We start from the raw sequence: 16,569 nt of genomic DNA on the forward strand, positions 1-16,569 counted from the left end.
AGGTGTTGCACTCTTCTTGGTGTGAGCAGCAAACACCTACCTGGAGTGGGGCTGAGGGGATCTGTGTGTCAGGCTTGGGCCTGAAGTGAGGAAAAGTGTTTCCGCTTATGCTAGATGTAAGAATGCAATCTTAGCATGCCCATACCAATATGGACAGGGCATCTACGAGTTCAAAGAAGGACTCGAGGAGTGTGAATATGCAGTGATTAATAATGGATGATTACCCTGGCTTCACTGAAGAAAGTAAAAGATGAAGTTCTTTATCTGAATTTTAACATTGTAGGAATTGGGTTGTATAACTTCTCCATTTCCTACAAATCCATTAAAAGATTTTTCCTTAGTGACCGTTACCCTAAGCACCGTTGTGTCTGTTACTGGTGGCCAAGCTGCTTCTAATAATTCAGTTTTACACATTATTACTGATATAGTAAAGCTGATTCAAGGAGGCACATACTCAGATAAAGAGTTTGTCAAGCAGTCTAATATGATCAGAATGTAGGCTCTTTTTTTTTCCTGTCCAGAGTCTTGTCTCTTCAGTATTCACAGAAATGATATCATGTATCCTGACAACAGTGCTGCAGCTCTCTCTAGTGTCTAGATGTGTTGAATTTTGCAAAGGTTGAGCTGCACCAATACTGAACCGGGGAAAAAAAGATGCCAAAACTGTAGGAAAAATAATGAATTTTATCTTTTTTTTTTTGCCTGAACTGAATAGACGTGAAAACCTGTGAGAGAAAAAGAATTTTCAACAGGTTTGGTAGAATATATAAATAGCTTTGTTACAGTCAGACAGAAAAAATTGTTTGTAGTTCTACATAATACTCTATTTCTTTTCCAGTTTATTTAATTCCTTTCTACTTTTTTTTTTACTTTATTCTTTTACCTTTTAAAATTAGCTTAATATTTTAAAATGTTTTCTTTAAACAAAAGCAAAAGGTCAAACACTTTGCTTAAAAGCGTCAAAACAGAATGTTTTGGCATGTCTGAAATAAAGCATTTGGTTTTGAAAACACTGAAATAAATATATGATGTCTTTTTTTTAGCAGCCAAAGCTACTAAGAAGATTTGTCCTAAATGCACAAATAGTTTTGATCCCCTTAGAAATATCATTTTCCAGCAGATTTATTATTTTACATCTCTCTTTCATAGCTCTGTTTTGGAAGTAAAGCTAAGAAATTATTTTAAGAGCAAGTAATTTCTTTTTAAGTTGATAATTATTAGTATCTTGTACTTCATATACTAACTTCTGAAGAGGCAATATTTTGATGCTATCCTCAGATGTGCATTTCAGAGACCATTTATTTTTATAAGGACTTTGTATGCTGTTGAAGTAGATTAATCTTCCTGAGGATTTCAGCTGCTGTGGTGCTAAGTGATGGCCTCACAGGTGAATGCTGGAGTGGGATCAGTACACCAGAGAGCTGGCTGTTGGTGTGGAATTAAAGGAGAGCTAGTGCCACGAGAATGTTCTATCGCTATTCATTTGAACGTGCAAGTGAATTTGCTTTGCTTGTGTTCATAACCCCTTTGTATTCTTTTTATGCCATCTTCTTTGTGCTTGAGGTTTACTGGAATGCAATGTGGGTTTAAGGTCAAATGCTCACAGACTATGAATTTTAAATTTGCTTAGACTTGATACAAGATCTTGACATTTAATTCGTCACACAAGATCAAGAGTTGCCCTTGTTTAAATGTGGGAATAACGTTGAACCACAATTAAGTAGCATAACTAAAATCTTGTAAATCAGACAAACCAATTGGGAAATAAATGGCATTTGACAAAAGATAGTTTAAATTAATAAATAGGTCTGAGAACATCGGGAGCTATTACATGAATGGAAACTGCTCATGACTATTCAGCCCTTGGCAAGAGCAGGAGAACGAAACGGCAACATTTTGTGTTAGTGCTCAGCGTCTGATGTTTTTCACTATCTCAGGCCAGTGAATCAGATTTATGCTACAACAGATGAGTTGTTGAATCACATTTATGAAAAAGTAGTAACAATGGCTACTGTTAATATGTCTGGCATTTTTTCTCATCTTTCTGTTTAACTGCGTTGTAAGTCCATGTTTCATATGCATAGCCTTATGCTGCACATATTTTTGTTGAACAGGTTTGCCTGTTTGCCCAGAGCTGACTCGAGAGCACATTCCTAAAGCCAGGGATGTAGGTCACTTTTTGTCTGTTACTGGGACCGTCATACGTACCAGTTTGGTGAAGGTTTTGGAGTTTGAAAGGAGTTATATCTGCAATAAGTGCAAGCATGTGTTTGTCGTCAAGGCTGACTTTGAACAGTACTACGCATTCTGTCGTCCATCAGCCTGTCTTAATGAAGAAGGCTGCAACTCAACCAAGTTCACGTGTCTTTCTGGAACAACCTCTTCTCCTACCTCCTGCAGAGACTATCAAGAAATCAAAATTCAGGAACAGGTAAAAAAAAAAAGATGGAGAAAAAGGGGAGGGTATTAAGGTATAGGTGTCTCAAGTACAAAAAGGATTAATTTACTAAAGAAGGCATTTGGATGCTTAATTTCCTGCTGGAATAAAGTAACTCTGCTAATTTTAGAGAAACTGTTTGTGCTTACATCAGAATTAAGTTGTTGATTAGACTTCCATTATTAGGTAACTCCATTCCAGATCATACAAAACACCTGGGATCAGTGCATAGGTTAAATTTTCATGCTGAATCCTTTGCATTGTGTCTGTAAGGTCTAAAGCTATCCCAGTGGTGGCCAAGGCCAGCTGTAGCAGTGCGGTATGGTCAATACATGGTGTCTGCAAATATCTTTCCCTTTCAGCCGATATTGAATTCAACAATTATTGAATACGTGCTCCTCACAGCGTTTGCGTTTGTTTTTCTGAAGGTAGTCCTGGGTGGAAGTACAGCTAAGCTGGAGGAATAAGAAACTGTCGAGCCTCTTTTTACAGTTGCGCATAACTAAGACAAAACTGTACGCTGTATGAAAATTGAGATAAGTAGGGTGTATTGCAGACAACGTTTCTGTGTTTATTTATATGTTCGGTGTCTTTTTCATAAATCTTTTCTAAGATCTCTTCAGTTGTTTCAGGGTTTTGATTTTATAAATTAAGAGGATAGTGGTGCCAATCTACGTGAAAGATGTATGAAAACAGAAATGTATGAAATTAGAAATGAAGCTCTTTAAAGTTCAGAATAGCAAAAAAGTAAGGGAATAAAACTATTTCTAGGAAATAAGCCCTATGCTATGTGTTTATATTATGATTGTTTCTGACATATGGTTTCTACAACATATTTTTTGTTGGACTGTGTGACACACAGATCTCTGTGATGGGAAGGATTTTCAGCAGCATGGGATTATTAAACACAGTAAAGTTAAACCAGGAATGAATTTCACTTGTGTTTCCTATTGAGCTCTGCAAGTAACCGTGTACGTGCCACCAGTACTGACAGTGATGTGAACTGCCTGTGGCCATTCCAATGATACACAAGAGTGAATTAACCTTGCTGGGCACTAGAGAGTGAATAAATGTAGAACTGTAGCATGTATGACCTGTGCTGCAGAATGAAAAGGTACTTCTGATTGTTATTCTTGTTCAGTGGATATTCTAAAAACCATTGCAAGCTTTAAGTGTAAATGGAAAGATTGCTGGTTGGAAATAGACCGTGACAAGACTGCATGGACTTTGCCCTGGAGAAAAGAAGAAGAATTACAGGAGTTACTGGCTCATTTGTCAATATACATTTGGCTGGTTGTATGCAATTTGGTTTTTTCCTGTTGTTGATTTAATCCTTGCCACCTAGGTGTCACAATCTGACAGATTATGGTTAAATACCAGAAAAATATAGAGAATAATCTTTCAGTATATGCTTCAGTGAAGGGTTATCTAACCCATGGATGTGCTTCGGTACCCACAGTAAACTTTGCGTATTGAAGAAGTAGCTAAAAATATCTCAAATTATTTTTAAAAAAATCAGCTCTTTCAAATGACCACTTTTAGTGAGCTTCAGCAAGATACTGGAATCACACAGCACCTCCCAGGATTGAGCACCTTCAGCTAATTTAATACCCAATCCCTTTTCCATTAATGTCAGCATTAAACTTCTATTATTAAGTTTATGGCAGCAGTGACGTGTTTACTGTGTAAGTTTTCTGAGAAAAAGCAAGGGCTGATCTCAGTTCCAGGAAAGGAATGTAGGTCCTCTGAGCCAGAACAGCTATAAATGGCTTTTGAAAGGTGCTGTTCTTAAGAAGTGCTTTTCCTTCCTGTCTTCTAGGTTCAAAGACTGTCTGTTGGAAGCATCCCTCGTTGCATGGTGGTCGTTCTGGAAGATGACTTAGTGGACAGTTGCAAGTCTGGTGAGGACACAGTGTGTATTGCATCTGTTTGTATCACAAGCATTTTTATTTTTCCATTTGAGATTAATCTTTGCCAAGTTGGCTGTCAGCGCTGAGGGCTTGTTGAATGAGATATGTTCCTCTGTCACGTTTGCTGTTTCAGCTTGGATGTTAGCGTGGCAGTTGAAGACTCTTCTAGAAAATGCCATACATCCCCATGTTGCATCTTGACTGTTTGACACATCAGTTTCAATAAGTAATGTGTCGTGACGTACAGAAAGTATATTAAATCTTGTTAGTGTGGGAACACCAAACCTCTTGAGGAAATCGGTCCACACCATCACACAGCATGTGGTGGTCCTCTGTAGGTTAGGAGAGCTTGGTAACTTGACCTCCTATCTGAGGAGTGCTGCAGGTGGAAAAAGCTACTTGGCAATCAAAAAGGAAGCTAATTGGCAGGAGGATGTATGAAGAATGGACTAAAAATTCTCAGACAGGCACATCCCCACAAGAAATCAATTTCTGATTGTACTTTCTCAGAAGAACACTGTGGCCAGAATGTTAACGAGTGATTCTGGAATTCATCACAAAAGTTACCAGAAGTGAAATAATTTTTGACTAAATGTTTTTTATAGTAAATCTAATTGAAAGAAGAGCTTCTGCAGTTTACCATGAATTCCTCTCTTCTAAAAGAGGAAACAAGCAGAGGTATACTTTTAAGGATTCACCTACCTTAAACAGAAATAGAAAGACATAGCAACTTCCTATCCCAGACATAAGCAACCTACCTAATGTTTGTTGTAGACTCAGGGAGGGTTGCTTTTTGTTGTTGGGTTTTTTTAATCTTATTAACTGTAACACAGGATCTCAATTGCATTATTATGCATTACAGCTGACACATCTGCGTATCTCACATCAGATGTTATTTTACTAATTTTTGTTGTTACCACCAGGAGATGACATCACAGTGTATGGAGTGGTAATGCAGAGGTGGAAACCTTTCCATGAGGGTGCACGCTGTGACTTGGAGCTTGTTTTGAAAGCCAACTACGTTAAAGTAAACAATGAGCAGCTAGCAGGGGTTGTGATTGATGAAGAAGTCCGCAAGGAATTTGAAAACTTCTGGGAAAAGCACAGGAATGATCCCTTAGCAGGTTAGTAGTTGAGAGCTTTTAAGTAGAGCACATGTTCAGATACAGATGAAATCGGGAGTGAAAATACAGTGACTGAACACATTTTTCCCCCATTATCGTATCCTACCACCCATTCCTCCAAAAATATATTTTTTCCAGAACAGGAATGTGAAATTCTTACTTTAATATTACTGGGGAAAAGAAGTACCAAAGATAGATACTGCTTTCTAGCCAAGTGTTTTGTGGAACGCTTAATAGCAAGAAATGAGAAACAATATAAGTTCAGGGGAAAAAAAGACAAGTGTTTTATAATCAAGAAAGAAAAAGCTTACTTCTTAGAGGGACAAGATCTGCTTTTTGTCAGCATAGCTTTGATTCTGGGGTGAGGGATTTGACTCACTGTCTCTGCATCCCAAATTAAGCTGTGAATCTTTACCACAGAGTTTAGCACATTTCACCTTTAACCTAACTCTTGGATGCCTAGACCCTTTATTTAGTTGCTGTGGAGCTTCCTGTAAATATGTAGAGAGTCTCCCAGTTCACAGTGGCTTCCAGAACAGCCAGAGTGTTTAGTATGCTGGATCCTAAACTTACCATGGTCTGCAGTCAACCACGTAGGAATTAGCAGGAGTTGTGCCTGGAACTCACCATAATCTAAGTGCCTCCTCCTGAACCGCGGGGAAGCTCAATGGACTCTTTAGGACCTCTGTCACTGAACTGTCTCAGTCTCTGTCTTTTAAAACCCTGAAAAGAGCTTAGTCTTTCCTCTTAAAAGACAAAGAGGAGGAAAGGCAGGTGGGAATGTTGCCCACATCAGCTTAAAAATTGGAGCTCTCACATAAGAAATTGGAGATCTTGTCAAGGGCAAAGATTCGTCAGAACTGCATTTCCCAGAAAGCAATTTAATTGCTAGCCTCCTGCTGTTTGGAACAAGAACATTTCTTATTACCGTGGCTAGAACTGTTCAGAAAATAATTCAGGATCCTCTTTGAAGGTCCTATTTAGTCTTTCATTCTCAGGACAATTTTTGGAAGCCTCCAGGGAGCAATGTGGTTTTATGCAATATTACCCATTCAGAATAAATAAATTAATACGAAGTGGCTACAAGAAAATTGGAGTGGAAATTAGAAGGCCCCTGACTGCCCAAGACGTCTGTTTCAGGCCGTTTGTCTGAATCTGAATCCACTCAGGTGAGGGCAGAGACCAAATTTGATTAAGGAGTCTGAGGTATAGGCCATTTCACAACAGTATATATGTACATTTACTGTTTTTTCAAGAGATAATTGTAGTTACTCCTGCATTTTATGTTGGTCAATTCCTTATGCTGTGTCCTGAGAAAGTCTACCACGGCAGCCTCTGAGGGAACTTACGCAGGTGACTTTATTTTTTCTGGATACTGTCTAGGAAGAAGCAGAACTGCTGAGCTGCTCAGCACTGACAAGGCAAATAACTCTGAAGGCAAACAGAGGCAACTGCGGAGTTAAATCTTGAGTTATGCTATGGCTGACCAAAGTTTTTAAAATGTAATTTTTGGACAAAGATGTGTTAATTCCCTCAGAAGGCCTCCACAAGAAACACATGTGCCTTGAGTCAGCAATTAGGTGCTTACGTATTTTGCCAGTACTTGCATCTAAATTTAAAACATGAAGTTAAGAACTCAAAATTGATCAGTCTGTTTTATTCCCTGACAACGGGAATAACGTAGGGCATTAAACCTGTGATCCCTTATGTGCTATTAGTGTCAGAATCTCAAAGGACAGAATTAATTCTGTTTACACACCTTCCAAGTCAACATTGTCATAGCGAACCGAAGTATTCTGTTGCTGGAAAGAGACTATGGTAGGGAAGAGGAGAGGGGCCTTTGACACAGAAATGTCAAAGGAGAAGGAGATTCAAGACAAATATGATCCATGCTATGGGTGCACGTGTTTAAGGCAAAATACTTCAAGCGTTAGAAGTTTTCTTAAATATAGAACACATCAGTTTTCAAGGGGATGTTTTGATGTCTGGAAACTTTTAAGTTTTGTTCTTCATAGCCCCTACACTTTTATCTGTGAAATAAAGTAATTTGCATGATTGGCATTTCGTTAGTGCCTTTTTTCATTATATCCAGACACTACATTCCTTAAATTGTGATAGGATTGGCTTTGCTGCTTGTGACCGTGGAAGGCTTAACTTCTTTATAATGAAGGAAGTTTGGATCAAACAACTCCTTTGGGTCCCATTTAAAAAAATAAAATAATAATAATAAAAAATTCTCCTGACTGCTTTGTTCCTCTTGTTCAGGAAGCAGACTGAAATTATTTGTGAGTGGACATAGGGTTGTGGACATAGGACAATTATTTGTCAGCGTACAGAAGACTTTATGTGTACTTAGGAAACCAAATTTTACTCTTAGGGCAGTGCTGAGTACCATTTTTTGCTCCTGTTTTAGGGAGGAATGAAATTTTGGCTAGCTTATGCCCTCAAGTTTTTGGATTGTACCTGGTGAAGTTGGCTGTAGCCATGGTGCTTGCTGGTGGTGTACAGAGGACTGATGCTACTGGAACTCGAATCAGAGGTTAGTATTGTTTCTAATAGTATCACCTCCTTTCCAACAGTTGTTCCCACATCCCTTTCCCCTACAAAATCAAACCAGTAAGGTTTCAGAAGCATAATGATCCCATTTTCTTGAGTGAGAGCAGTTTTTGATTAATGCTGGGTATTATTCCAGAATCTCAGACAAATAAAGTGGGTGTCTAGACTTACTCTTTTTATTTTAATTTTTCGCAAATAAAACCTGGTAAAAGCAGGTGTTCAGGATTCCATTGGGTAGAATATTCAAGGCAGTTGGTTTAGATAAAACATAAACTCACTTTTTATTATTTAAGTGGCGTTTTGAAATGATTTCTGGTAGAATATTCTTAGCAGTATTTGGCATCAAAGGATGGGATATTAATGTTTCCTTAATGTGGATCACTATAGCACATTGAAAGAAAAAATTAAAGGGTCCGTTTTACTTCCTAATACCAGACTTTTCCATCTGTGATTGTCAGCACATCTCACTTAGTTCTGTTACTGTAAGTTATCTGCCTGCTGATTCTCCTTCTGTTGTTATTAGATGGCAAATGCGCCATGTGCCAGGTGGTATGCAGGTCATAATCTATGTAGGTCATAATAATTCTAAAACAATATATGTGTATATACAAATACCGGACTTTCTTAATGCTCCAGCAGCTAAATAAGGTTATGGGCTTTATATTTGAAGTTGTATTAATGTTTTGTAGAAAACAATGAAATAATTTTAGAGCACTTCAGTGAGATTGTAGTAGTCAAATTATTTACTTCCGTAATTGCATTGTTTCGATATTACTAAATTGTGTAACTATTGGCAGTGTAACATGATTAGTTGCGAAAAACAACCTGCTGATTTTATTAGTCCTTTTCACAATAATTTGAGTAAGTGAATAGTGTAATGATAACTAAACCCTGGTATCACGTTCAAGGGTGAGTTGAGTCTAAGAAATGAGTATTCTAAAATGTAAGAACTCACTTTATGCAAAATATGTCAAATACCTGGTAATATTTTTAAATATTTCGTTGGAAATATTTGGTTTGGGTGCAGCGATACGACTGGATGCTTTTATTAAACAGTACACTTATCCCACCCAACAAATAGTGCAGTCTTAAACAGAATTACATATTGTAATGTATATGTAGTACTAAACATGAGGTGAATAATAAGTATTATTTAATGCAGAGCATTTTGTGTATATCTTTCTCTATATATGAACCGTCTACTCCTACATCAATGTTTTCCCCCAAGGTGAATCACATCTTTTGTTGGTTGGAGACCCAGGTACGGGGAAATCTCAGTTTCTCAAGTATGCAGTAAAGATTATGCCACGGTCTGTGCTTACTGCAGGAATCGGATCTACAAGTGCAGGTATGTGCTTCTTCAGCTGTAATGCTTTACTTCTTTTGCTGGAGTATGTTTATATAGAGGCCTTCTACATATATGAACATGTATGTTCATATATTGTTGTAGTAGCACAGCTGAAGCAAAGAACTGCTGTGGAGGCATATGAGGCTTGACATGACTGTCTGCAGAAGGGCAGTCCTGCCCCTTCTTCTGTATCAGTGGAGCAATGTGATGAGCTTCCAACAGGGAACCTTATGTGCCTCATCCAGAGGCACCTCTTAGTTCTTTGCTAGCAGATGATGATCTGGACCTGTATTTTTAGTGTTCTTCCCAGCTATGACAAATCTGACATCCTTCCAGAGCTCACACTGTGTGATGGGCTAGCATCATTTGGTTTCTCCTGAACAGCTACTGTCCTCTCTTCTGTTCTTTCATATGTTCTGGCTGGGTGCCAGTCTGAATTCTGCTTACTTTCTGGAAGTTCACCCCTATGCTGAGGAATTATTTCTGACACATAAAGATGGTTTCAAGATGGTTTAAGAGGGCTGCTTTTTGTTGTTGTTGTTATATTTAGGTATGTCCCAGCTGGCTCAGAATGCCAGGTATCTTTACAAACTCTTCTGGGGACAATGTGCAGGGTCAGATTACCTCTGCAAATGACTTTATTTGAGCAAATAACTACATTACTAGTACACGCAAAATCACAAAATAGTTAGGGACAAACCCCAGTGTCTCAGCTAGCCTGTGTAACTCTCACATAGTGCTACTTTTCATTTTATGTCTGGGAAACAGTATTATTTATACATGGGGAAACAGAATAAATCTTTCCCAGTTCCAGTACACACATGTACACATAGCTATGGGTATTCCATAACTGTGGAAGTGGAACATGGTGTTAAACATATACACTCTTGTGTACAGGGAACTTGTTATGAAACAGATATGCCTCTGGTTTTCCATTCAAACTGTTGACCAATAGGTCTGGAGAGAAGCCAGAGAGAACATTTTGGCTCAGCATAACCTTTTCTCCAGATTTTGTTCTGTGTTAAGAACTGAGAACAGGCTGGTGTCACGTCCCACCCTCAGGAAAGAGGGGGGGTAAGTGACTTCAGATTCATAAATTCCCAACGGCGCGGACTAACGTGAGATAAATCTCAAGGTCCATATAGAAACATTTATTAGCTTCCCAAAATGCTTAGCATAGGTCTTAACAAGTCCACGATAATTGGTTATGTATATAACAAATTATGGCAAATAGTGAGGTATGCATTGTGTTACTTAACAACAGGCATAGGACTATTTATGGCAAGCGGTACTTAAGGTCGTACTTAAGGTCGTTACTTAACCACTCTAAGAGAAAAAGAAACTGAGGGATAGAGAAAGGAAAAGATAGAGAAAAAGACTGTAAAGAGATCACCGGTCCTAGTTCCAGTGTCTTTTTCAGGGAATCTTCCCAGGCATAATCTTCTTTCTTGGAAAAATATTCCCAGGTACAGTCTTCTTTCTTGGGAAGAATCTTCCCAGGCACTATATTCTTCTTTTGCTTCTTCTTTGTTCCCTTCTCAGGGGCTCTTATTTTTCCCTTTTATGTTTGCTGAATTAGCATGGTCCACCCTCCTTGCCAAGGACAGCCTTGTCTCAGGTTTCTCCCTTCTCCCAGGTGACGTGTAGCATGATTTGGGTGGAGAGACGAGTGCCATAGTCATACATGTTTAGCATGATCTCTATAATCTTCATTAGCATATGCAGGGTGTGCGCTTTCATATGCATTTCACAGATAATGAAGCAAAGGTCACTCATCAGACACAATGGCCTTGAGACTAGCAAGCTCACCACATAAGTGGTGGAACTATCTTGTCTTCACAAGGCAGTTCTCCCACGCTTTCAGGCACCAGAAGTGTTAGCTTTATCAGTTCTTTGAAGGCCAGACCTGCATTGTTTATTTCCTTGCAGGTGTTTGAGGCATTCCATTGAAGGCTTGGAGGGCCTTCTGCCCCTTGTCAATGAATTTACGGTCTGTCTCTTACAGCTGGATAATTTAAATTTTGCTAGGGGACAAACAGTGACCTGGAGTGAAATTTTGCCATGCATTTCAATGTGACCTTGCCCACTTTTTGACACACCTGAGATTGAGTAAACTCTGGAGAACTGATAAAAGCTGTCTTAACATTTGGATTCCTCTTTTAGAGAAAACTGCCGATATCTAACCAACCTTTGGTAAGATCTTGTGCATTAACACATCTTGTACCATTTACCCATCCAGTACTGTTTTAGGACATGAGCTATTTATCAACCTTAGAATTAGCGTTCTGCTTCCAAAACTGTCTTATCATATCAGTTTTCCCCGGTTTTCTGTACAAGCATTTATTGGTACCAGGACACCATGTTATATCGCCTTGTGCCAAAATTCCCTTTCTTTCCTGCTCTACCTTAGGTATCATGTGATTTGAGATCTACTATGACCCGCTGGGGCCCTGCAGTGTCATGCGCCCGCTGCATCCTGTTACCCCATCCAGACCTAAAAGGAATTGCTTTCCAGAATTTCAGAAAACAGTGACCTGGCTCTGCAGCTTGATTTGCTGTTGGGCCTCTGCTCTTTCAGTCAGGTTCCTGCTTCCCACAGCACTTTTTAAACAGTCTGTGCTTCATCAGATGTGTTCTGCCTGATTCAGAAAGTTTGACCGAGGCTAACACCCAGCTTACTTATTGTAGTGAATCAGTATGGAAGATCTTCATCTTTCTTATTTCAATGACAGGCTCAAGTTGACTGCTTGCTGCAAGCAGTCTTTACAAACAAACGGTAATTTATTCTCTGTTGTGGGTAAAACCAGAACTTTACGTCCACTCTTTAGATAGCATTTGTGTGTTTACTTGTTTTATTAGGTTGCCTTTTTTGTGAACACTTAGTAGAGATTTTCTGCTGAGAGTTCTCTGCAAGTTTATGACTTTTATGAGGAACTGGGGCTTGTTCCTCCCACATCTTTTTGATAAAAGTTGGCAGCCAGAAGGCCAACCCACATTCAACCACTCCATGGCAAAAAGTTCTTTGTCCGCTATAGGACTTTCTGATTTGTAAAAAGACAGGGGAACCATCTGTCACACTGTCTGGGTCTGTCTACATAGTGTTTAGTTTTTGTAAAAGGCCTGGTTCATTCTCCTCCTCCTAGCCTCTCATCTGAGAATGACAGGGAATCATTCAGGTATCTTTAATTTTTATAAATTGATACATAGATTTCCAGGAAAAAAAAAAAAAGACCTAGTGAGGTTTAACAAATTCTTTCTGTTGGTTCCCACCTTACCACTGAGTTTAACTAACTGTTTTGCAGTCCCCAGATCCATAGTGCTGCTTGTGCATAATTGGATGAGATAATCACCAGTAAGAAAATAATTCCTTTTCCCCTGGAGCTTGAGATCTGCAGCAATCGATTGAGTGGTGTGTTTGACTCCATAGGGACAGGAACCAATACAACCCTGCTGCTGGTGGGTTTGGAGCACATGGACATCTGGGCCAGACTCATTCTGCTGCTTCCTGGTGCAAGTTTTGCTGTTCACATTTCTGCAAAGTTTTGTTTGGTGTTGTGTCCCTCCACAGATGGACTGCTTAAAGAATTTTGTGAACTGTATTTAGAACAGCTTGTCTAAAAATCTGGGAGACTGTCAGCTGTTTTTCCAGCTCTGCAGTTCTGTACAATATGCCTTCCTGAGCTGTAAGAAATGCAGCCTTCTGGCCCCTCCTCTTAGAGCCTCTACAGAGCCTTGAGAGTACTGCCTTTTTGCTGACATTTTGCAATGTCTAGCATTGTCCATGTCATGTCAACAGCAGTTTGCTACTATGTTTTTTTTCTTTTCATTGAAGGCAACTAACTCAAGGGGAAACCATTTTTCTTTTCCATAGTAAGCCTCTCCCTGCTAGGGAGGCTTCGGGTGCTAACAGGCTTCAGGTCTCTCTTCTGATCCATTAGAAAACAGTTCAAAGTGGCTGACGTGAGCCATCCAGCTATAGTTATGAAAAAAGTACATGGTGACAGTATCCTGAGGTACACAAAACACAAACTGGAGACATTTTTCCCAGTTTGTAGATCCCCAAACTGTCACTGGGCATTCCCTAGTTGATACAGGCCAAGGGAGTGCCAGGAACAGTTTTCCACTGTGGATTCATTTATACCCTGGCCCTGATAAGGTTATTAACAGAGATGCAGCCTTTAGGCCACTCTTCTCGGATCTTCACTTCTACCACAGGATTCTTCATTGTTTTCCTGAATAGTCATGATTGGACATGAACTTCAAGTATTTTCTATCAGCATGTACCTTGAAAATATTTTCCTGAAAGCATGACTTCATCGGCTGTGCCTTCAACAGTTGAGCCTCAAGCTGAAGAGGCCTTAACTCCGTAGGAAGTCTGCTAGGCTTCTTGAAGGAGTGAATTTTGAAGTTGTGATCAAACCTCATCAGAGATATGCCACATCCGTAACAACATCTCATCTCTTGCAGATCCTTAAATTCCTTTAACTTCCTCTCAATAATGCTGCTCCAAGATGGCTTTGTCCTGAGACAGAACTTGACTACTTGCACGCAAAAGATTATTTAGCCAAGTAGATACCTGTCTTCAGAAATTTTGATCTGTTCATACATCTGTATCTGAAGACCCGTAGTTAGGATGGACAGGAACTACTGCAGGAGCAAGATCTTCATCATGTTGACTGGAGGTTTCAGGTCTTGCGCACTTCTGGCATAATACATCCAGGCAGGCCTTCATCAGACTCTTTCATCCTGCTGTTGAAATGGCAGGCATTTCAAGCAGTTGATTTTTGGATGGATATCGTATATCTTCAGGATTCCCTTTACCATACCATAAAGCCCCTGCTTCTTCCCAGTTTGTAGGTCTGCCACACCTTTCTAGTGAGATAGGACAAACTGGAGGACCCCTTTATGTTGAAAGGTAGGCCTCCTTATCTCATGATCATTTTGGAGGGAGACCCAAGAGCTTCTGAAAAGTTTCAGAAGTTTCAGCCAGTTCTTAGCACTGCTGCTAAAACGTAGCTCTTGTCTCTTAGATCTGGTGTAGCCTTTTGCAGCACACACACCTCCTTCCTGATTTTTCTCTGTCTGTGGGGAGGCCAAGCGCATCCCTCGTGCCATAGACAGTGAGTACCCAGCCATGCCTCCACGCCAGCATTACCAAAAGTTGGAAATGTTGAACTATATCCTTCCTCCAACCCCTCCTGAAAGTGCCTTTGCTTTCTAAGTTCCAGATACAAACCTGCGGTTTGCCTTTAAGAAAGCATCCCTAGTGACTCCAGCTGGCTCTTCTTCCTTAGACATTCTTCTTTGCCTAGACCAAAAATCAAGCAAAACTGCCTCCACCTGACTTCTGTAGCCCAGCTGTCATATCACACACGACAAGACCAGCTCTTAAGAAGCAGAACTTTAACTGGAAACATAAATACAAATGCAAAGGCCCAGCATGAATAGCCCCCCCCGACGCTGACAGCCTTTATAGGTAGTTGTCAGTTTCAGTTGCATCTTCCCAGCTCGCACTGAGCAGAGCCCTCCAGCAAGCAACAACAGGAATAATTAACCTCCCATCTCCAGACCAAACTTCTGTGGCTCTCAAAAAAACCGACAGAATCTGCAAGCTTGCAGACCACTGTGCTATGGATAAGGGGTAGGGTAGTTAAGTACGTGAAGGATCTCCTGCAACTGCCCAGACAGAAGCCACAAGAATAAGTTAACTTTGCTCTTCTTCTGTCTCTGGTAAATGAGGATTTGCCAGGAGTGTACGTGGTACACAAGGTGATTTGGTTTTGGTTTTGGGTTTTTTTCCCCTTTTTCTTCCCTACAACCATTTTCAGATGGAAATGAACAATCTTTGTACAGCTGCAAGTGGTTAGCCTCCCGTCTGACCGATTTCCAGAAAATCAGCAGTTGAGGCCCTACAAAGGAAAATAATGGACTGTCAGATCATTACATTTGTCATTGTGACTTTGTCACGCACATCTCAAGAACACAGATTGTCTGGTGAGCTACAAACTAAGCTGCTGTGGTTATTGTAGCAAAGTTCTGAGTTGTTACAGTCTTGAAGATTGGGAGCAAGGGTTGGCTTTCTCAGTGAAGCTTTGTAGAGCCGCTGGAGAGGTTAAATTTCACCAGCCTCCATTAGGATAGAGTTGGAGCCTTTTTGCCTGCTTCGAACTTAAGAGTGTCATAGTAATTCAGACTGAAGGTCATGTATGAATAAATCACAATAACTGTAAGATGAAGGGACAAGTATTTTTCAAGCTAGACATAAGAAAACCACTCATGTTTTTCATCCCTAATGTTACCTTGTCTGATCCGTTTACTTCTTTGGTACATGAATAACCTCTCATAAGCATTATGACAGTCTTCTAATGGAATTGAGTCTTATCTACCTGAGGTAAATATACAGTGAGGTGCATCACCAGTCCTGTCAATAGAATCTGTAGCATTCCCTTGCATCTTGGTGGCCTCTGCAAGTGGAGGTTTGTGGAAAGGTGAATTCATCTTCGATCTTGAAATTGTAATGCTGTGCAGTCTGCACTAGCTGTCTGTATGTCATGCATATAGCCCTGCTGTTTCAAAACTTTCAGAAATCAGGGACAAGTCTTTACAGAGATGCCTTATATGCTTTGCATCTTTAATACCACTAAGTTTCTGCTGTGATGTTGCCTTATGATCAGACCTGAAGCCTTTGGAGTACTGGAATTTGGCTTCTCAAATTCCATGTCTCTGGAATGTGATTTTGCCAGGAAATGTGGTATTCCAAAGACAGTGTGTATGGACAAAGTTGTAGAAGACCTGAGAGGCATCCAGTCTCTCAAAAACCACAGAAAGACCATTTCTCTTGCAAAGATCTAGAGGTGCTCTCATGAGGTATGGTTGTTCTCCTCCAGTTTCCATCAAGCACAGTAGGGTTATTCTTTTTCCTGTAATTGGTGGGTCAGCTATATCTAGGATGTGTTAGTGTATCAGGTAAGGTGGTGCCAAATTGTACTGCAGCATCATGCCACCTGGTCTAGCTTGAAGTTTATTGCATCCAAGTTCACATGCACAGTTGACTTTTTTTTCTCCTAAACAGAACAATAAATCTTCACTTTCTGATTTCTCCAAATTAAACGGTTTGCTGGGTGATGTAGTTTCATTGACTATTTTATAGTTGATTCTGCAATAGCAGTAATACAGTTCGCTTCCATTCTTTGT

General features: G+C 39.8%; 1 protein-coding gene across 3 annotated transcripts in view; it reads left to right on the plus strand.

Moving 5' to 3' along the window:
* The window catches only part of MCM9 (minichromosome maintenance 9 homologous recombination repair factor), a 48,981-nt gene that overhangs the window by 3,078 nt on the left and 29,334 nt on the right, over positions 1-16,569 (plus strand). Inside the window, exons 3-8 of one of the 3 annotated variants that reach the window (XM_074580861.1) lie at positions 2,115-2,431; positions 4,257-4,338; positions 5,271-5,471; positions 7,885-8,010; positions 9,256-9,375; positions 12,803-13,141. In XM_074580861.1, the coding sequence (XP_074436962.1) occupies positions 2,115-2,431; positions 4,257-4,338; positions 5,271-5,471; positions 7,885-8,010; positions 9,256-9,375; positions 12,803-12,993 (1,037 nt within the window). In that variant the 3' untranslated portion in view covers positions 12,994-13,141. Of the gene's footprint in view, positions 1-1,843; positions 1,901-2,114; positions 2,432-4,256; positions 4,339-5,270; positions 5,472-7,884; positions 8,011-9,255; positions 9,376-12,802; positions 13,142-16,569 lie in introns of those variants that run through there. The other 2 variants (XM_074580860.1, XM_074580859.1) reach the window with 2 other exon arrangements.

The sequence above is a fragment of the Larus michahellis genome, chromosome 3, assembly GCF_964199755.1.
Source record: "Larus michahellis chromosome 3, bLarMic1.1, whole genome shotgun sequence".
NCBI lineage: Eukaryota > Metazoa > Chordata > Aves > Charadriiformes > Laridae > Larus > Larus michahellis.